The 19272-nt window shown below is 41.4% G+C and overlaps 2 protein-coding genes across 7 annotated transcripts in view; both read left to right on the forward strand.

The window, feature by feature from the left end:
• farp2 (FERM, RhoGEF and pleckstrin domain protein 2) overlaps window positions 1-8044 on the forward strand; it is a 42232-nt gene extending 34188 nt beyond the window's left edge. For 2 of the 6 annotated variants that reach the window (XM_061683330.1, XM_061683333.1), the window contains exons 19-28: window positions 100-230; window positions 428-496; window positions 563-652; window positions 747-767; window positions 1346-1428; window positions 1513-1631; window positions 2416-2579; window positions 5067-5174; window positions 5960-6111; window positions 7169-8044. In XM_061683330.1, the coding sequence (XP_061539314.1) occupies window positions 100-230; window positions 428-496; window positions 563-652; window positions 747-767; window positions 1346-1428; window positions 1513-1631; window positions 2416-2579; window positions 5067-5174; window positions 5960-6111; window positions 7169-7277 (1046 nt within the window). In that variant the 3' untranslated portion in view covers window positions 7278-8044. Of the gene's footprint in view, window positions 1-99; window positions 231-427; window positions 497-562; window positions 653-746; window positions 768-1345; window positions 1429-1512; window positions 1632-2415; window positions 2580-3017; window positions 3152-5066; window positions 5175-5959; window positions 6112-7168 lie in introns of those variants that run through there. The other 4 variants (XM_061683331.1, XM_061683335.1, XM_061683332.1 and 1 more) reach the window with 3 other exon arrangements.
• Window positions 8045-9847: 1803 nt separating this feature from the next.
• Window positions 9848-17706, forward strand: boka (BCL2 family apoptosis regulator BOK a). Its single transcript, XM_061683914.1, has 4 exons — window positions 9848-10287; window positions 10583-10711; window positions 15656-15819; window positions 16371-17706. The coding sequence occupies exons 1-4, from the start codon at window positions 10077-10079 to the stop codon at window positions 16494-16496; spliced, it is 630 nt and encodes a 209-aa protein (XP_061539898.1). The 5' UTR covers window positions 9848-10076; the 3' UTR covers window positions 16497-17706.
• The last annotated feature ends 1566 nt before the right edge of the window (window positions 17707-19272 follow it).

Below are 19272 nucleotides of genomic sequence, written 5' to 3' on the forward strand. Positions count from 1 at the left end.
GTGATGTCCCCAATGAAGGCCCAGGTACCAAAAACACGGCCCGTCACTGCGATGAAGTATGCTGTGTGTTTATAACCTCGTGTGCCTGCGCATGTGCAGAGGCTCTAAAGGAGGTGGCGGAGATCGCGGCGCAGCTTCAGAGCAGCCTCATCCGCCTGGAAAACTTCCAGAAGCTCACTGAGCTGCAGCGAGACCTCATCGGGATCGACAACTTGACGGCGCCGGGGAGGGTGAGTTGGGCTTTTAAGTTAGGTTTAGGGTTTCAAGCCTCGGTTAGGGGTATCAAACGTAGGGTTTCAAATTAGCAATTCAAATTAGGGTTTTAAATTTCAGGGCTTCAAGTCTGTGTAAAGTGAGTACGTTGTCTCATGGTGGCAGCTAGAGAGCGCCAAACAAAGTGTTGTGATTGTCTCCCTTTCTCTTTAAGGAGTTCATACGGGAAGGCTGCCTGTACAAGCTGACCAAGAAGGGACTGCAGCAAAGAATGTTCTTCCTGGTGAGGAGAAACATCAATAATTAACTCAACGAAGTCTTAATAAGTGTTGTTTCTGTCATCTGTCAGTTCTCGGACATGCTCCTCTACACCAGCAAAGGCGTCACGGCAACCAATCAGTTCAAAGTGCACGGACAGCTGCCCCTCCACGGCATGATCGTGAGTATTATGTGTATGGGGGTATCGAAGGAAGGGTTGAAGGCCGGGCTCGTGCTAACTTTTGCGTGTCTCTGCTTTTACTTGCCGGCCGCAGCTCATAATTCTGGATGCTCCGGTAAGTTTGATGAGCTGTAGGCGTGCTCACTTGGACACCCGAATAAACCTCCTTGTCTGTTTCTTCATCTTCTTTCTCATCCTCCTCTTATTTGTCCTCGCTTAATAGCGGAGAGCACACCCTCCAGACACTCCTGGCAACCCAAAATAAGCGATAAAATATCCTAAAAGTGGGTTCGGGTTTCAATCGGCCGGTGTTATGGTTTCAATTCAGAGTTAGCATATCAAGTCAGGCTTAACATTTCAAGTCAGGGTTTTGAGTCTGGGTCGTGGTTTCATGTCAATGTTTTGGTTTGATGTTTGGATTTCATGGCAATGTTATGGTTTTTAGTTAGTGTTCCAAGACACGGTCACGGTTTGGAATAAGGGTTTCAGACCAGGGATATGATGTTACGTTCAAGTTAGGGTTTCAAATGAGTTTTTCAAGTTTAAAATTAGGTTATCAAGTCAGGACTGTGTTTTTAAAGTAGGGTATCAAGCCAGCCTCATTGTTTCAATTTAGGGTTTGAAGCCTGGGTTAGGGTTTCAAAATAGACTATCGAGATGTGTGTGTGACTTTAGTGTCGTTTCCGTCAACAGGTGGAGGAGAGCGAGCAGGAGTGGGCGGTGCCTCACTGCTTCACCATCTACTCTGCACACAGGACCATCGTGGTGGCGGCCAGGTCAGTGACATCACTTCCTGTGCAGTCTGTGACATCACTTCCAATTTGTCTGCATGCAAGTCGGTGGTGTTTGTGTCGACGCAGCTCCAAAGTGGAGATGAGCAAGTGGATTGAGGATCTCAACGTGGCCGTCGACTTGGCCAAGAAGTCTCAGGAGAAGTCCAGCGTCTTCCTGGATGGAGGCCTCACCGATCACTCCAATCGTAAGAGACGGACCCAGTCATGTGACCTGCAAGTGGGACACTTTATTAGGAACACTGTTAGGACTTTCAGTAGTGAATCAAGAAATTTGGGTTTTAAACATGGCTTAGGTTTTCCGGTTAGGGTTTCAAATTAGGGTTTTGAGATATGGTTAGCATTTAACATTATGGTTTTAAGAAGTGGTTAGGTTTGAAATGATGGTTTTAGGTCAGGGTCAGGGTTATGGTTTCAAATGTTTTTGTTTTTTCTTTTGTCAGGGTTGGGGTTTCAAGCCAAGGTTAGGGTTTCAATTTAGGTTATTAAGCCAAGGTTCAAGTTTTAAATTAAGGTTTAAAGCAAGGCTTGGCGTTTGTTTCAAGTTAGGTTTTCAAGCCAGAGTTAGGATTTCAAATTACGGGTTCAAGCCAGGGTTAGGGATATAAAGCCTCATTTAAGGTTTTAAGACAGGGTTAGCTTTAGGGTTTTAAGCCTGTGTTAGTATTTCAAACAGGATTAGGGTTTGAAATTAGCATTAGGATTTGAAGTCAGGATCAGGTTTAGGGTTTCAGTATAAGGCTTAAAGTCTTGTTTAGTGTTTCAAAACAAGGTTAGGGTTTCAAAATAGGGTATCAAGCCAGGATTGGTGTTTTAAATTACTGTGCAAGATTGATTAGATTGTGCAGGTGTACCTAATGATGTGTCCGGCTAGTGCTTCAGTTTCCTTTCTTGCCTCAACCTCCAACCTCGCTCCCCTCCTTCCGTTCTCGTTTCCTCGTCTCCTACCCGGCGTCCTCCCCCCGCCCTCAGGCTCTTCGGATGAGGTTTCTCTGGAGCAGGAGTCCGAGGACGACATGAACTCGTCTCACACGTCACTGGACAAACAGACGCACCACCGCGCCAACACCACCATACACGTGTGCTGGCACCGCAACACCAGCGTGTCCATGTCAGACCACAGCCTGGCTGTGGAGGTACTACGCGCCGGACCCATACCGCCTCACGTCAGACACGCACGCACCCACGCGCGACATAAAAGCACGTAAACGCAGTGGGAAGATTTTGTAGGTCGCTAAGAAGACAGGCCAATGTTCTGATGGATGACATCTCTTCTGATAGCGTGTAACGCAATTAATATTTCAGTCTCTACTATAACATGTCACCTCTTCCTGTCCAGTGTAACCCACAACCAATGTGAAAAAGGCTAACACTTTCTCTCCAGTGTAACATGGTTGACCTTCCTCTTCTTTTTCTGTATCATCCACACTTCCTCTTCCTGTCCAGTGTCACACCCCAACTCTCCCTCTAGCTCTCTTATGTAACACTGTGTTCGTCTTGGGTGTAACACACTTAACACTTCCTCTTCTGTCTTCCTTTTCTTTCCTGTCTTTTTCTTCGACCGTTGCGTTCAGTTTCTCCCGCCGCGTCGCCCGAGTTGCCTCCTCGCTACCTTCTGGGTCAGGGCCAGAGACCGAACACCATCACACACGTTTGCTGGTACCGCAACCAGAACCTCTCGCTCACTGATTACCTGCGCATGAACCAGGTACCGTCAAGGGAGTAGACAGAGTTGCTGGTAACGTTGCGTGTCCAACGGTGGCTACACAAAAACACGGTCTCCGAAATTAGTAATTCTTAGTGTGGTACTCGTTCTATCGGACAAAGCATCTGTAGGAATTTTAAACAGCTCAAATGTCTTTTGTTAATCACAAGATGTCACCTTAGAGCCACCAAAGATAATAATATTCGATGTTTAGGCTTCATTCGTGTTTCCGTTTATCATTTCATATTTGTAGAAATAAGTGATATTTCGTAATTTCTCGTGTATAATGCGCACCCCCAAAGTCGACCTCAAAATTCTGGAAAACCCTTCTACCTATGTATAATGCATTTTTACAATGCATGATTTTGCTCTACCCATATGAACAAAAGAAGTATTTTTTTCAAATAATTATTCTGAAGTTAAGCAGTTTATTTGAACATGTAATACTTTTTTGTATTTATTTTATCTTATTTTGAAATTCACAGTCTTACTTTTATTTAGTAAATGAGAGAACACACAGTTGTACTCATATGGTTGATTACCCAGGGCAGAATTTGTAAGATGGGTACAATTCTTTAGGCTAGGTGAAACACATTTAATTTTATTTTAATGGGATTAAAATTAAACTGTCAAGCATTTCGGAAAAGTATTATTTTTAAACAAAACATAACCATAAAGAAATGAATGATGGTTGTTGTTCAGTCGTATAAAAAAAATAAAATTATATATATATTTCATAAATTCTGCCAGGGTATGTAAACTTGAGCACAACTGTACATACAGTATATGTAGTCATACGTACGTCATACTGTCATATTGGAATGAAAGTGTAGGCCACACCTTTTTCATAACCTCTTGGTGGCGACATATTAAAATGAAAGTGTACACCTTTCTCATAACCTCTAGGTGACGGTGACATTGGAATGAAAGTGCACAGCTTTTTCATAACCGCGAGATGGTGGCATACATTTATAAAATGTGAAAGTTTTTTTTTTTTCCCCTTTTCCCCTATACCTCTGTATAATGCGCACTATTGACTTTTGACAATTTTTGGGTGGGAACAAAATGCTCATTATACACGAGAAATTACGGTATGTGTGTTTAACTTTTGTCCAAAGACACCAGCCATAAAGAAAACAACATTTTTGCAAGTTGGGCTTCAAACCATCATGTCATCAACCTATAGTCATGCTCGTTAGTGTAGCATACACAAAAAGTCATGGACCGGTTTTCCGGGTTTGGTCACGTGACATTGCACAAATAGCTAATTCAGTACTACATAATTCTCAGTCTTGTCATGTTTTCAGCAGGATATCCTCAAACATGGATAGGTGCATCTCAATTAATTAGAATAGTTTTTATAAACAATAAAAACAACTTTGTTGTTCAATTCAAAAAGTGTAACTCAGAGATATACTCCACACACAGAGTGAAATATTTAGATTTAAAAAAAAAAAGAAAATGTTATTTTGATGGCTATAGCTTACAGCGATTGAAAACACAAAATTCGCCATCTCTAGAAACTAAATATTACATAACAAACAATCAAGAAACAGTGAAAATGATTTTTAATGTAGAAATTAGGCATGAACTTGCCCTCTGAAAGGTATTTTACCGAGTGTTTAATGACGCTACGTAATGTATGTGTACTGAAATGAATGAACCGTTCTTCCACATTCTAATTAACTCAGATGTACCTGTATATCGCATTTTGAAAGAAATTTCTGAATTCACTTCACAGGGTCTTTCAGTTGTATGTAACGTTTACAGTACAATAGATGTATTTAGATACAAATATTTAACTCACATGGGCAATATATTTTTATGGAATCATTATAGTACAGTTTGTTTATTGAAGCGCAGTGTTAATGTTCAAATTGTGCATCATGTTAAAGTGCACTGTGGTGTGGTTGTATAGAACCAGTTGTCGGGGTACCTCCTGAGGAAGTTCAAGAACAGCAACGGCTGGCAAAAACTCTGGGTGGTTTTCACCAACTTCTGCTTGTTCTTCTACAAGACGCACCAGGTACGTAAACGCACACACGTACACACGTGATCACTACACAAACAGTTGAATCCTGGCCAATTTTCAGATTTTCATTTGGATTTGGAAACATTCACATTGATCGAGGAAATAGAAATCACCTGTTAACATCATCACGAGTCTAAGCGTTTTTTTTTTTTGTGTTTTTTTTTTTTTACTTTTTTTTTTACAGTTTCTTTCTCTTTTTTAAAATTTAAAAAAAATTCTATTCTATATAACTTGTATTTCCTACCATTTTTGTATCGTTGTACTGTTTTTGCATTATAGTATTTGTCTACTTTGGAAAGCCATCAAAAAAGTTCCCAATATTTGTGTTTTTCATCTCATATTTTCATCAAATATTTTACATTTTCTATTTTTTTTGTTTCATAGTATTTTTGTGCTTCTAATATTTCTTTTTAATCTAGTTTTTGTATTGTTTGTCAAGTATTTGTTAAATTATTTTGTTTTTGTGTATGTTCCATCTACCATGTTTGTATTTTCTGTCGAATATTTTGTATTTCCTAAAATTGTTTGTATTTGTATTTTTCCCCCAATGTTTTTCTATTTCATTTTCATGTGTATTTTTAATCTAGTTTCAACTTTTATCTTATTTCCGATTATTTTTGTCTCATTATATTGTTTTTGTTTTCTAGTATTTGTCTACTTTTGAATCCAATTTTTGTCCCAATATTTGTGTCAAATATTTTGTAATTTCTGATGTTTTTGGTCTCTTTAGCTTGTTAATATGTTTCTTTATTTGCTAATATTTTTGTGTCTGTGCTCAGGACGACTTCCCGCTGGCGAGCCTGCCGCTTCTGGGCTACACGGTGAGCACGCCGGAGGAGGCGGATGCCATCCATAAGGATTACGTCTTCAAGCTGCAGTTCAAGTCGCATGTCTACTTTTTCCGGGCCGAGAGCGAGTACACCTTTGAGAGGTCAGCATTCATCTTTTCTTTTCTTTTTTTTTTAAGTAAGTGTGTGATGTAGTTTTACATTTACATTATAATTATTTTTTTACCTAATTATTGTTTTTATTGGGAAGAGTGTGATGATGTATGTTTTTCTAATATTTTTATAGTATATTTGGGGGCTTTTCCTAATTAGTGTAACGTTAATCTAACCTTCTGTATTCAGTTTTGTATTTTTTCTTAAGAGAAAAAAACTAGTGGGACATATTGGAACATAGGTTTTTTACATTTACATTATTTTACCTTGTTCTTTTTATTAAAAAAATACTGTGATGTCCTGTGTATTTTTCATCTAATATTTACTATCTAATAATAATAATAATATATATATGTGTATATATATATTTCTAAATTTTTATTGTATCTTTGGTATTTTAGTCTTAATTTGTGTAATTTTCCTCTATTTTGTTTCCATTATATTTCACAGTCTAAAAAAAACATTTAAAAAATAAATGTGATATTTTGCAACATTCGTTTCTACATTTACATTGTTTCATCTTTTTCTTTTTAGTAAAAATAACGTGATGTCTTGTGTATTTTACATCTAATATTTTTTTGTCTAGTATTTTTTTTTATTTTCTAATATTTTCATAGTATTTTGGGGGTTCCCTAGTGTGTCATTTTTAACTAATATTTTATTTGTTTTTGCATTTTGTTCAAATATTTCGCATCTCAATAAATTTGTATTTAAACATTTTTGGGGAGTCAAAACCAAATTTAATTTTTGAACATTTACATTGTTTTACCTTAATTGTTTTTTGCTTGAATAGCGTGATGTCTTTCATCTATTTTTTTGTCTGGTACTTTTGTAATTTTTTTATACGTATGTATTTTCTTTAATTTGTGTTCATGTAATATTTAGTGTTTTTGTATTTATCCTATTTCACAAAAAGTCTAATTTAAAACAAAATGTTAACATTTTCAAGTAAAAAAAAAAAACGTTTTTTTTTTTTCCAATTACAAAAATGTTGTATCTTCTTTTGAACACCAGCCCGCTAATGACAACTCTGTGTTGCTCTCTCAGGTGGATGGAGGTGATCAAGAGCGCGGCAAGCGACACGGGCCGCGTGAGCCTGCTGGTGCCCGCCAAAGGAGGAGGCGGCGGCCCCCTCACCGAGATGAACGGAAGCTGACGCGGACGAGTCGGCTTCTGCGCGCCTCCCTCCATTAACCACCTTAACATTGATTTCTGCGCGTAGGCTCTTTCAAGTTTTACTGGACCAATTTAGCAAGGAAGGTGAAGCAGGTCTTGCGTTGAAGGAGCAGAGACGTGACGAAGACGACGAAGGTTCCTGAAAGTGCAAATGAAGACTTGAGTGCGTCGGTGCTGCTGTTTGTGCTAGCTTTGAATCCGTATTTGACATTAACCAAGGCTGGTCCCTACTAAGATGGATGCTCTCGCCGTATTGTGTGGTCTCGTAACAAGAAGAGAGTCCATCTCTACCGTCGTTCTCGTCGTCTATTTATTGTGTAGTGCGTGCGTGTGCGTGTGTGTATATATGTGTGTTTGTGCGTGCGTGCAGTCTTCCCGTTGATTCCTTTTGAAATGCAGCCAAATAATAAAAAGATCATTGCAGACTCCATGTTGGGCCTGCGCAACTCCTTTCAACACAAACTTTGTTGGGAAAAATTTGGTCATTTTTATTTGAAAATATTTTTTAACAGTATTTAAAATGTTTACATTGATATCAATTCTAAAATCAGACGTATTCCATGTAAATGTGTGGTGTCAAATCTGGTCATGATTTCTTTTTTTTTAAATATGTATTTCTTATTCAACAGTATTTAAAATGTCTAACTTTAAAATTGTTTGTATTGGAAATAAATCACAGATATTGCATTTTTGATGAAAATTAATGGTAATTTTTATGTTTAGGATAAAATATTGTAATATTTGCTTTTCAACACTATTTAAAAAGTATTTCAACTTTTAAAAAATAAAGAGAATTTGACTTATGTGTATATGTCATAGCTGTGGTCATTTTTCTTTTATTTCTCATTTGAAAATATTTTTTTAAACCTGTTTTAAATATATTTGATGTAACTTGTAATAAATGTAACTAAATGTAGAGTTTCAATTAAATGTATAAACGTGTCATGGTGGTCATTTTTAATGTTTTGGTTAAAATTATTTTACCAGTACTAAAACAATAGTTTATAAAATTAAAACCTTTTTTATTTGAATATTCTGTATATACACATACATTGCATTCCAAATTATTATGCAAATGATTATTCTGTTTTTCCTAATTTTTTTGTATGCAAATGATAGCACAATTTTCAAAGTTGTAAAGAACTGAAAATTCTTCTTGAATATATGAATTTGAATAGTTCACGTGACCAACAAAAAAGGATCGTAAACACAGAAATGCTGGCCTTCTGAAAAGTGTATTGAAGCAATATACCCTCAGTACTTTGTTGGGCCTCCTTTTTATTAATCACAGCACCAAGGCGGCGTGGCGTGGAGTTGGTCAGCCTTTGGCACAGTTCAGGTGTTATTGTAGCCCAAGTTGCTTTGATATTGGCCTTCAGATCGTCTGCATTTCGGGGGTTTCTGTTCCGTCATCTTCCTCTTGACAATACCCCAACATTTTTCAATGGGGTTCGAGTCAGGGCAATTTGCTGGCCAATCAAGTACGATTATTCCATGGCTATTAAACTAGTTTTGGCTTTGTGGGAAGGTGCCAAATCCTGCTGGAAAATAAAATCATCACTACCTAAGTACAGCTCTGTTGTTGAAGTGCAAAACGTTTAAGAATTGTTTCTATTATTTAGGTACAAATCTTATTTAACCTAGGTGTCAAACAGTTTTTAATTGAACAATTGAAGTTGTTTTTAACATAATAACAGACCGTTTGAGTAATAAAACCTCGTTCGCGATTCACTTTTTGCGGTTTGTGGGATTTTGTTACTGCTGACCTATTAGCAATAAGCACGAGCCAGGAGGAAAGAGTGCTTGCTGTAAGACAGAATGTCCAAAGTTTGAGATCATGTCAGACTTAATATAGCCTACCACTGATAGTTAGAACAAAATGTAATCCATAACAGGTGGTTTGGATAGAGGGAGAATGGAAACAGCCACTGGTGCTCGTTCAATGGCTTTATTGAACAAACGGTAACAAAATACAGTAAACGTACTCATTCGCTTGCGGACGGCTTTAACTGATGCCATCAGTGCACACACGAGGCTAAAGCTAGTACGTAGTACGTCCTCATTCGCTCACTTCCGCTTAATTCAACAAGCCAGCATTAAAATACAGAAGCTAGTATTCATCCAAAACGGTTTTATTCATCAAAAGTATATTTTAGGCCACTGTAACATGCACTGTTCGAACATTTACACGATGCTTTAATAAAGGAACTTGGTTTCTACACCTAGATCCAAAAGTATATTTTTAAAATAAAACTCTACAAATAGAATTATTCAATAAAACATTATAAAAGTAAAATATTAACCTGATTTATAAAAAAAAAAAAAAGTTTATTTAAAATCACTTTTCAACTATTCAAAGTACATTACTACGTAAAATGCCTTTTGAAAATCATATAAAATGATAGAAAAACTATTAAAAATATATATTTTTTAATGCAAGCTAAAACAAAACAATAATTAACGCGTATATAATTTGCACAACCTTAATTAGGATTTCGTCTGGGTTGTATCCTATGCGCATGCGCATGTGTTTAGAGGCGTGTCTACGCGTTCGAATAAAAAGTGTCCTTAGAAGGAAACTTTATGAAATACGCAAGTTTTGACGTGTCAAAAGAAGGCAGAATGACAAATTTGCACTACATTTCTTAACACGTGAACACACTTTCTCCGAGCGAGTCGTCAAACATTTCCTCCAGAAACCAGCGGAGGGAGAGCGGCGTGCGCGCACTGCCGTGGCCGCCTGACAGGCTCGCGCAGGCGGCTCGCGGAGGAAGAAGACATGGAGATGTTACGCCGTTCGTCCGTGTTCGCCGCCGAGGTGTTTGACCGCTCGCCCACCGACAAGGAGCTGGTGTCCCAGGCCAAGGCGCTGTGCCGGGACTACATCCAATCCAGGCTGAGCCGCGCCGGCGTCGGCTGGTCCAAGCCCGAGCAGCTCGCCTCTTCGTGGGGGACGCACGGCGACGTATCGGCGGTGCTCTTGTGGTTGGGTGAGCGGCTGCAGGGGGTCGAAACGGAGGAGGGGGAGGGGGGGGGCTATCTGTCACAGTGACTGGTTGCCAGTCAATGGAAGGCCACATGCTGACAATATTGTCGACTAGTTTACTCGTCATTCCATTGTATGTCCCCTGCAATTGACTAGCAGCCAATCCATTGTTATGATGTGCTGTCACCTACTACCGTCGGGACAGAATTGCTCGATATATTTCGACTTATTTGAATGGGAAGAATGGCTTTTTTTTTTTCAGTTTCAGTGATTGTTTTGTATGTGGTATTTGTGTTTAGGCGACGAACTGGAGTATTTGCGTCCCAGCGTTTATCGCAACGTGGCTCGGCAGCTCAACATCACGGTGGCCTCGGAGAGCGCGGTGACGGACGCCTTCTTGGCCGTGGCGGCCGACATCTTCTCCACGGGTGAGTCCGCGGTCAATGAGTCGCTGTCAGATTTACGGTTCTGAGATTCCGGGGTTTGAAACTTCGTTCGTGTGGAGTTTGCGTGTTCTCGTCCCACGTTGCCAAAAACTTGTCCGTTTTTAGATGAGCGGGATAAACAGTTTGTAGTTAACGACGAGTCAAGTTGGTTCCAATTCCAATGAAGTTGGGACGTTGTGTTAAACATAAATAAAAACAGAATACAATGATTTGCAAATCATGTTCAACCTATATTTAATTGAATACACTACAAAGACAAGTTATTTAATCTTCAAACTGAATAAATTTGTTTTTAGCAAATAATCATTAACTTAGAATTTTATGGCTGCAACATGTTCCAAAAAAAGCTGGGACAGGGTCATGTTTACCACTGTGTTACGTCACCTTTTCTTTTAACAACATTCAATAAACGTTTGGAAATTGCGGACACTAATTGTTGAAGCTTTGTAGGTGGATTTCTTTCCCATTCTTGCTTGATGTACAGCTTCAGCTGTTCAACAGTCCGGGGTCTCCGTTGTCGTATTTTACGCTTCATAATGCGCCATACATTTTCAATGGGAGACAGGTCTGGACTGCAGGCAGGCCAGTCTAGTACTCGCACTCTTTTACTACAAAGCCACGCTGTTGTAACACGTGCAGAATGTGGTTCGCCATTGTCTTGCTGAAATAAGCAGGGGGGACTGTGAAAAAGATGTTGCTTGGATGGCAGCATATATTTCTCCAAAACCTGTATGTACCTTTCAGCATTAATGGTGCCTTCACAGATGTGTAAGTTACCCATGCCATTGGCACTAACACAGCCCCATACCATCCCAGATGCTGGCCTTTGAACTTTGCGTCCATAACAGTCCGGATGGTTCTTTTCCTCTTTGGTCCGGAGGACACGACGTCCACAATTTCCAAAAACAATTTAAAATGTGGACTCGTCGGACCACAGAACCCTTTTCCACTTTGCATCCGTCCATCTTAGATGAGCTCGGGCCCAGAGAAGCCGGCGGCGTTTCTGGGTGTTGTTGATAAATGGCTTTTGCTTTGCATAGTCGAGTTTCAAGTTGCACTTACGGATGTAGCGCCGAACTGTATTTAGTGACTTTGGTTTTCTGAAGTGTTCCTGAGCCCACGTGGTGATATCCTTTGCACATTGATGTCGGTTTTTGATGCAGTGCCGCCCGAGGGATCGAAGGTCACGGGCATTCAATGTTGGTTTTCGGCCGTGCCGCTTACATGCAGTGATTTCTCCAGATCCTCTGAACCTTTTGATGATATTATGGACCGTAGTTGATGAAATCCCTAAATTCCTTGCAATTGTACATTGAGGAACATTGTCCTTAAACTGTTCGACTATTTTCTCACACACTTGTTCACAAAGAGGTGAACCTCACCCCACCTTTGCTTATGAATGACTGAGCAATTCAGGGAAGCTCCTTCTACACCCAATCATGGCACCCACCTGTTCCCAATTAGCCTGTTGCAAACAGGTGTTTGATGAGCATTCCTCAACTTTACCAGTCTTTTTTGCCACCTGTCCCAGCTTTTTGGGAACGTCTTGCAACCATAAAATTCCGTTAAATTCATAAGATGATTTGAGGGAAGTGGAGTTGAAATTAAGAGGAGGAACTTGTTATCACTCATCAGGTGAATGACATCATAAGCGTTTATCCACCAAGGTGAATGAAGCGTGAGAAACGTGACTAGCTCCATATTTGGTCAACAGACATTTTCTCAGGGAAACGCTAAGGAGCCAATTAGAGGAGTCCAAGAAATACCAATATCAGTACAGATCTTGAGACGTATGCTACAGATATCGCCACCAACATCATTGCAGCATCGACACCAATATTGACTCAGAAATTAATATCCACACCGATAGATATTATTACCGATATCGATTCCCACCAATATTGGTACAGATATCGACATTAATATTGCTATCGTTACTGATACAGCTTAACAGTAAAACTGATATCGATACCATCATGAACACGAATATTGACATGATACAGATATCAATATCAATACCAACATAAAGACCGATATTAATATAAATAACACTGGTACAGATATCAGCGTTGATACTGAGATTGACACCAATATTGACAATCAATACACAAATCGATATTGATACGGACATCGACACCAAAATTGATTTTGGTACTGTTGTAGAGCTCAATATTGACACCAATATTGATACAGATGTCAAAACCAAATATTAGATGGGCAACACCATACATTTCCTTACTGAGACCGTGTTATGTCAAAATTGGACTGGTATCACCGATATCGATAACAATATTGACCCATATATTGAGACCGACATCGGCACTGATATTGATACAGATATCGACATTAACATTGATAGAATCACTGCCTAAGTACAGTTCAGTTGTATTTCACTTTTTTGTACAATAGATTTGCATTTTATATTTTAGACCTGTTTGTTTTAAATTTGAAACTTACACAATTTTTATTCATCTTTAATGTGTACTGCATTTTAATTGAATCACTATTTAGGAGCATTTTTCTTAATTTTCCTATATTTAAGCACAGTGTTTATGTTCAAAGTGTGCATCATGTTACATATTAAAGGCAAAACGTTGTTCTTTTTCCCTTTTAAAGGATTTGTTTCCATCTTGAAAGGCTGCACACAGTGCGGTGGTAAAAATGTAGCAAAGCGGCGTTGTCCTGCACTTTATCTTCATGGAAGACAAACACAGAGTCAAGTGTGTTTATGGGAAGTGGAAAGGGATGGCAGGTCAAAGTTGGGACGTCTAAACGCTGCAAATATGGTCCACGGAGGTTCCTGTAAAAGAGACACTCACTCTGGTCTAGTCCCCCACCCCCCTCCTTCTTAACAGGACATTTTAGCACCGCTCATCCAGCCCCCAAAAAATGCAGACAGAAGCACTTTTCCGCCCTAAAAAAAAAAATCTCCTCTGCTGCCAACTCTGGCGTCGGAAGAGCGGAGGACCTCTGCCAAGGCTGAGCTCTGAAAAAAAAATGAAAGAAAATCATCTTTGTGTTTGGGCAGGCTACTAATGGCGACCACCGTTGTTCATTCTAGGACAAGGGATAACAGTTCTGTTGTGACGTAAATGGCAAAAAGAGAAAGACGGCTGTATTCGTTGCTGTCCACTTGAATGCCATTTAGCAGGCTTTTTCCTGCTTCACTGAAAATGACGTAAATGACAGGAACGTACCACTTTTTAGTCTAGGACAGGGGAGAAAAGTTACAGCATGACTAAAACAGAACGAGAAAATATGATTTCTCAAACAACAAGTGGGAGACAAATTGTGGAGTGACATATTTTCGATTGTCTATTCGTTTGTTTTTTAAGCGAGTAGGCTACTTCCTGGTTCACTGAGGTTGACGTAAGAAGACAGAACTGAATCTTTTTTTTTTTTTTCGGGAATGGGGAACAATTCCGTTCTGATCAAACCAAAAATGGTAACCTTATTGTGTTTGTCCACCACCTATATGCTATGCTAAGTTAGCTGGCTACTTCCTGGTTGATTTAGGATGACATTTGACAACAGGACCATATCATTTTTTATTCTTAGACAGGGCGAACGGGTTTCACTGTGACTAAAATCGAAAAGGAAAACAAGACTTCTCAGATAAAAGAAGAAAAAAAAAATGCAGAGTGATTTTTCCATTTGTCAGCACCTCCAATTCTGAGACCGTGGTCCTCAGTCGGAAAAGGGTGGCGTGCCCTCTCCAGGTCAGGGATGAAAATCCTGCCCCAAGTGGAGGAGTTCAAGTATCTTGGGGTCTTGTTCACGAGTGAGGGAAGAATGGAACGGGAGAGCGACAGGCGGATCGGTGCAGCGTCTGCAATGATGCGGACTTTGTATAGATCCGTTGTGGTAAAGAAGGAGCTAAGGCGAAAGCTCTCAATTTATCGGTCGATCTATGTTCCTACTCTCACCTATGGTCACGAGTTGCGGGTCGTCCCCGAAAGAACAAGATCCCGGATACAAGCGGCCGAAATGAGTTTCCTCCGCAGGGTGTCCGGGCTCTCCCTCAGAGTAGAGTCGCTGCTCCTCCACATCGAGAGGAGCCAGATGAGGTGACTGGGGCATCTGATTCAGATGCCTCCCGGACTTTCCCCGGTGAGGTGTTCCGGGCACGTCCCACCGGGAGCAGACCCCGGGGACGACCCAGGGCACGCCGGAGAGACTACGTCTTTCGGCTGGCCTGGGAACGCCTCGGGATCCCCTCGGAAGAGCTGGATGAAGCGGCTGGGGAGAGGGAAGTCTGGGCTTCCCTGCTGAGGCTGCTGCACCCCGACCTCACCTCGGAAAAGCGTAAGACAATGGATGGATGGATGGAAAATAGATATGGTCGTTACTTTGCAGATTTTTGTCTATTGCGGGGGGTTCTGGAAGCGGGAGAAAATGGATGGATGGATGGATTTGCCATTTGTTTGTTAGCCAGCAGGCTAATTAGCAGACTGGTTCCTGGTTCATTGAGAAAGACACAAGATGATGGGACTGTACCATTTTGGATTCTGGCACAGGGAATATGCTTTGTGACTAAAAACGAAAGAGAAAATATGATTCCCAAAACTAAAGTTTGTTTGCCCGCCTGTATGTTTAAGTTAGCAGGCTACTTCCTGGTTCACTGACGTTTGATGACAGGATTGTACCATATTTTATGGGACAAAGAAAATGCTTGGTGATTGAAAGTGACAGAAAATAAGATTCCTGAAATAAAACAATGTAAATCATTTTGCGCCACATTTGTTTGTTTGCCCACCTGTATGCTATGCTACGTTAGAAGGCTACTTCCTGGTTCACTGAGGATGACGCAGGACGACAGGAACGTACCATTTTGGATTCTGGCGCGGGGGGAATGGTTTCTAGGGTGACTGAAATGGCAAAAAGAAATATATCAAGATGCGTGTGTGTGTTTGTGCGTATGTCCAGGTGTGACATGGGGTAAGGTGGTATCTTTGTACGCGGTGGCCAGTTCTCTTGCTGTGGACTGCGTTCGCCACGGCCACCCTGCCATGGTCCATACCATCGTGGACTGCATGGGGGAGTTTGTCCGCAAAAGCCTGTCCACGTGGTTGAAACGCAGAGGAGGATGGGTGAGTGCGCATTCGCAAACACACCTGCGTGTGTCCGCCTTGGACTTTGACTTTCATAATGTTGACTTTTATTTTAGGTGTCTTTCAAAGTAGGGTTTCAAACTATCGGTTCAAGTTTAGGTTAGGGCTTCAAGTCTTGGGGAAAGCGTTTGGGTGGCACGAGTTTCAAGTTAGGGTTTCAAGGCTGGTTTAAAGTTTCACATTAAGACTCAAGTCAGGCTGAGGGTTTCACGTCAATGTTATGATTTTAAAATAGGGTTTCAAATTAGGGTAAGGGTTTCAAGTCAGGGTTAGGGTTTCAAACCATGGTTTGGGTTATCAGTAGTGTTTCAAGTAGGTTTTATGTTTCAAAGTTGGGTTTCGGGATTTTAAATTGGGTCTTCAAATTAGGGTTTTTAAGAGAGGCTTTGGGTTTGGAACAAAAGGTAGGTTTTGAAATTAGGGTCGGAGGTAGGGATTTGAAAGAAGGGGGTTTAGTCCGAGTTAGCCTGAGCTGAGATTTCAAAGTATTGTATGTATTATGAAGTGTTGCTTTTCTTCTTCTTCTTTAGGCGGACCTGACTAAATGTGTGGTGAGCACAGAGGTTGGTTTGCATTCCCACTGGTTGGTGGTGTCGCTGCGCACCTTTGGACACTACGTCAAGGCCGTGCTGCTCTACCTCCTCAGAGACAAGTGACGGACCCCTGGTTCATGAGGACACCCCCGATCCCCCAAACACGCACACACTCACAATCAGGGGCGTGCAAAGGCCTATTGAGGGGTAAGGTGCTCAAAGTTAAAAGGGTGACACATAGCACAAGAGTTTGAAGCGCCTTACAGAAACATACTTTACAATACAACTTGCACTTGCACGATGTACTTTGCATATAGCTGATGAGAACAGAATAAGAAAAGACACTTGCCTTACAGGTGAGCTATTCAGTTTTTCCAAGTGCTTACAAGATTTGAGTCTAGCCTCATTTCAGTCCCCGCCCCCGCCGCCTCACGTGCCTGCACAAAGAAACGCCCCCAGCTCACGCGACGGACAGTGGCTCGTCGCGCTCGGCCGGCCGCCTCAGAGTGCTCCTCAGTAGGCCGGGCGTGTTACGTGAAATGTTGCCGGTTTGATGTTGGATTTTTTTGGTTAAAAATTTAAGAGAGGTGATCAACTTACCAGACGACTTGGTGAGAGTGGTGACGTGATGTACGGGGTGGTTTTCGAAGCTCATGCAGTCATGCAGCCGTCTGCATATAGAACACCACCTAGAGGCGGGGTACACCCTGAACTGGTTGCCAGCCAATCGCAGGGCACATACAAACAAACAACCATTTGCACTCACATTCGCACCTTACAGTACATTTTATTGCTGAAAGGCTACAGGCAGGCTTACAATATCACACGCACAGGAAAAATCTAATTGACAAAAAGGCTAAAAGAGGCAGAGGCTCAGGCACCCATCCCCTCTTCACGGCCCTGCTCCCCATTCATCGAATTAAAAAGGTCCATGCATGCACAATGTACATGTCATATGAGTAATACATGTGCCACTTATTAATGACGACCACCTTGTGCTATAGAAATAATACAAAACCACTGGGAATAATCCAACATGGCTGAGTGTGGGTATCCTACTGCCTTCAGTTGTGTTAACTCTCATTTGTCACACCCTTCCTGCACCTTGTTTATTTACTGTATATTAATTACTATGGCACATATTTAGTTACAAAGTGCACATTCTTCTTAGTATTTTTTTTCAACGCAGCTTTCCACAAAACTGCCTATTTTGCTCGTATTTAAACCGTTTGATAAGATCAAAAATAAAGGATGTGGTCTTCCTTTCCTGTGCTGGAATTGTAGATTTTATCTATAGATGAGCACTTTTCACTTTATTGTGGCTATGTTTTATTGCATACATTCAGAATGTAGCGTGTCTTTATAGTCTGTCACACAAGTCGTTAATAAATGGTTCTTTAATTCCTGACATATTTTGTTTCATGTAGGAGCTTATTTAGTGGAGTGGAACTAGAAAGTGCTGTTTTAAAGGATTTGAGTTAAAACGACAACAAAAGCCAACAACACTAACGTACGTCCAAGATTTAAACGTCTACGTTGCCTGGACCAACATGGCGGCGCTCGTGTCATACCCAAAGCTGTAGTATTCTACGTCTCTGGTTGTCTGTTACATTATCCCATTTAAAGAGAAGCCTTTGTAAAGAAGGATAACGACAGATTTACTTCAATCTTTCCAAAAAGTCAGAGTGTGAGCAATGAGCAGATCCAAAGGGCAAGTTACGTCAATGTCCCTTAACTAATTGCATGTAGCGGAGCTGTCAAATGATCACCACCTGGTGGTGAGTTGGCTCCGATGGTGGGGGAAGATGCCGGTCCGACGTGGCAGGCCCAAACGTATTGTGAGGGTCTACTGGAAACGTCTGGCGGAATCCCCTGTCAGAAGGAGTTTCAACTCCCACCTCCGATAGAACTTTGCTCACGTTCCGGGGAGGCGGGGGAAAATCGAGTCCGAGTGGACCATGTTCCGCACCTCCATTGTTGTGGCCGTAAGGTGGTCGGTGCCTGTCGTGACTGCAATCCCCGAACCCGTTGATGGACACCGACGGTGAGGGATGCCGTCAAGCTGAAGAAGGAGTCCTATCGGGCCTTTTTGGCCTGTGGGACTCCTGAGGCAGCTGATGGGTACCGGCTGGCCAAGCGGAATGCGGCTTTGGTGGTCACTGAGGCAAAAACCCGGGCGTGGGAGGCGTTCGGCGAGGCCATGGAGAACGACTTCCGGACGGCTTCGAGGAAATTCTGGTCCACCGTCCGGCGACTCAGGAGGGGGAAGCAGTGCACCATCAACACTGTGTAGAGTGGGGATGGGGCGCTGCTGACCTCGACTCGGGACGTTGTGATCCGGTGGGGAGAATACTTCGAAGACCTCCTCAATGCCACTGACACGCCTTCCCATGAGGAAGCAGAGTCTGGGTTCTCTGAGGCGGGCTCTCCTATCTCTGGGTTTGAGGTCTCCGAGGTGGTTAAAAAGCTCCTCAGGGGTGGATGAGATTCGCCCGGAGTTCCTAAAGGCTCTGGATGTTGTGAGGCTCTCCTGGTTGACACGCCTCTGCAACATCGCGTGGACATCGGGGACAGTGCCTCTGGATTGGCAGACTGGGGTGGTGGTCCCCCTTTTTAAGAAGGGGTACCCGAAGGTGTGTTCCAACGACAGGGGGATCACACTCCTCAAGCCTCCCTGGTAAGGCACTGTTATCTATTGTTTCATTCAAGAGTTCTGTTGATGCATCCATTCAAAATGTATTGTAAACAGTAAAATGTCATTAGTTATATTACTTTGAGAAAGTAATTGAAATATTTACATTACTATTACATTTTCAACAGGCCATGGTAAGTTACAATCTTTACCACCTACATTTTCAAAGTAATCTTCCCAACACTATTGATGTAATATTTTCATGGC

Source organism: Phycodurus eques, chromosome 8 (genome assembly GCF_024500275.1).
Source record: "Phycodurus eques isolate BA_2022a chromosome 8, UOR_Pequ_1.1, whole genome shotgun sequence".
Taxonomy (NCBI): domain Eukaryota; kingdom Metazoa; phylum Chordata; class Actinopteri; order Syngnathiformes; family Syngnathidae; genus Phycodurus; species Phycodurus eques.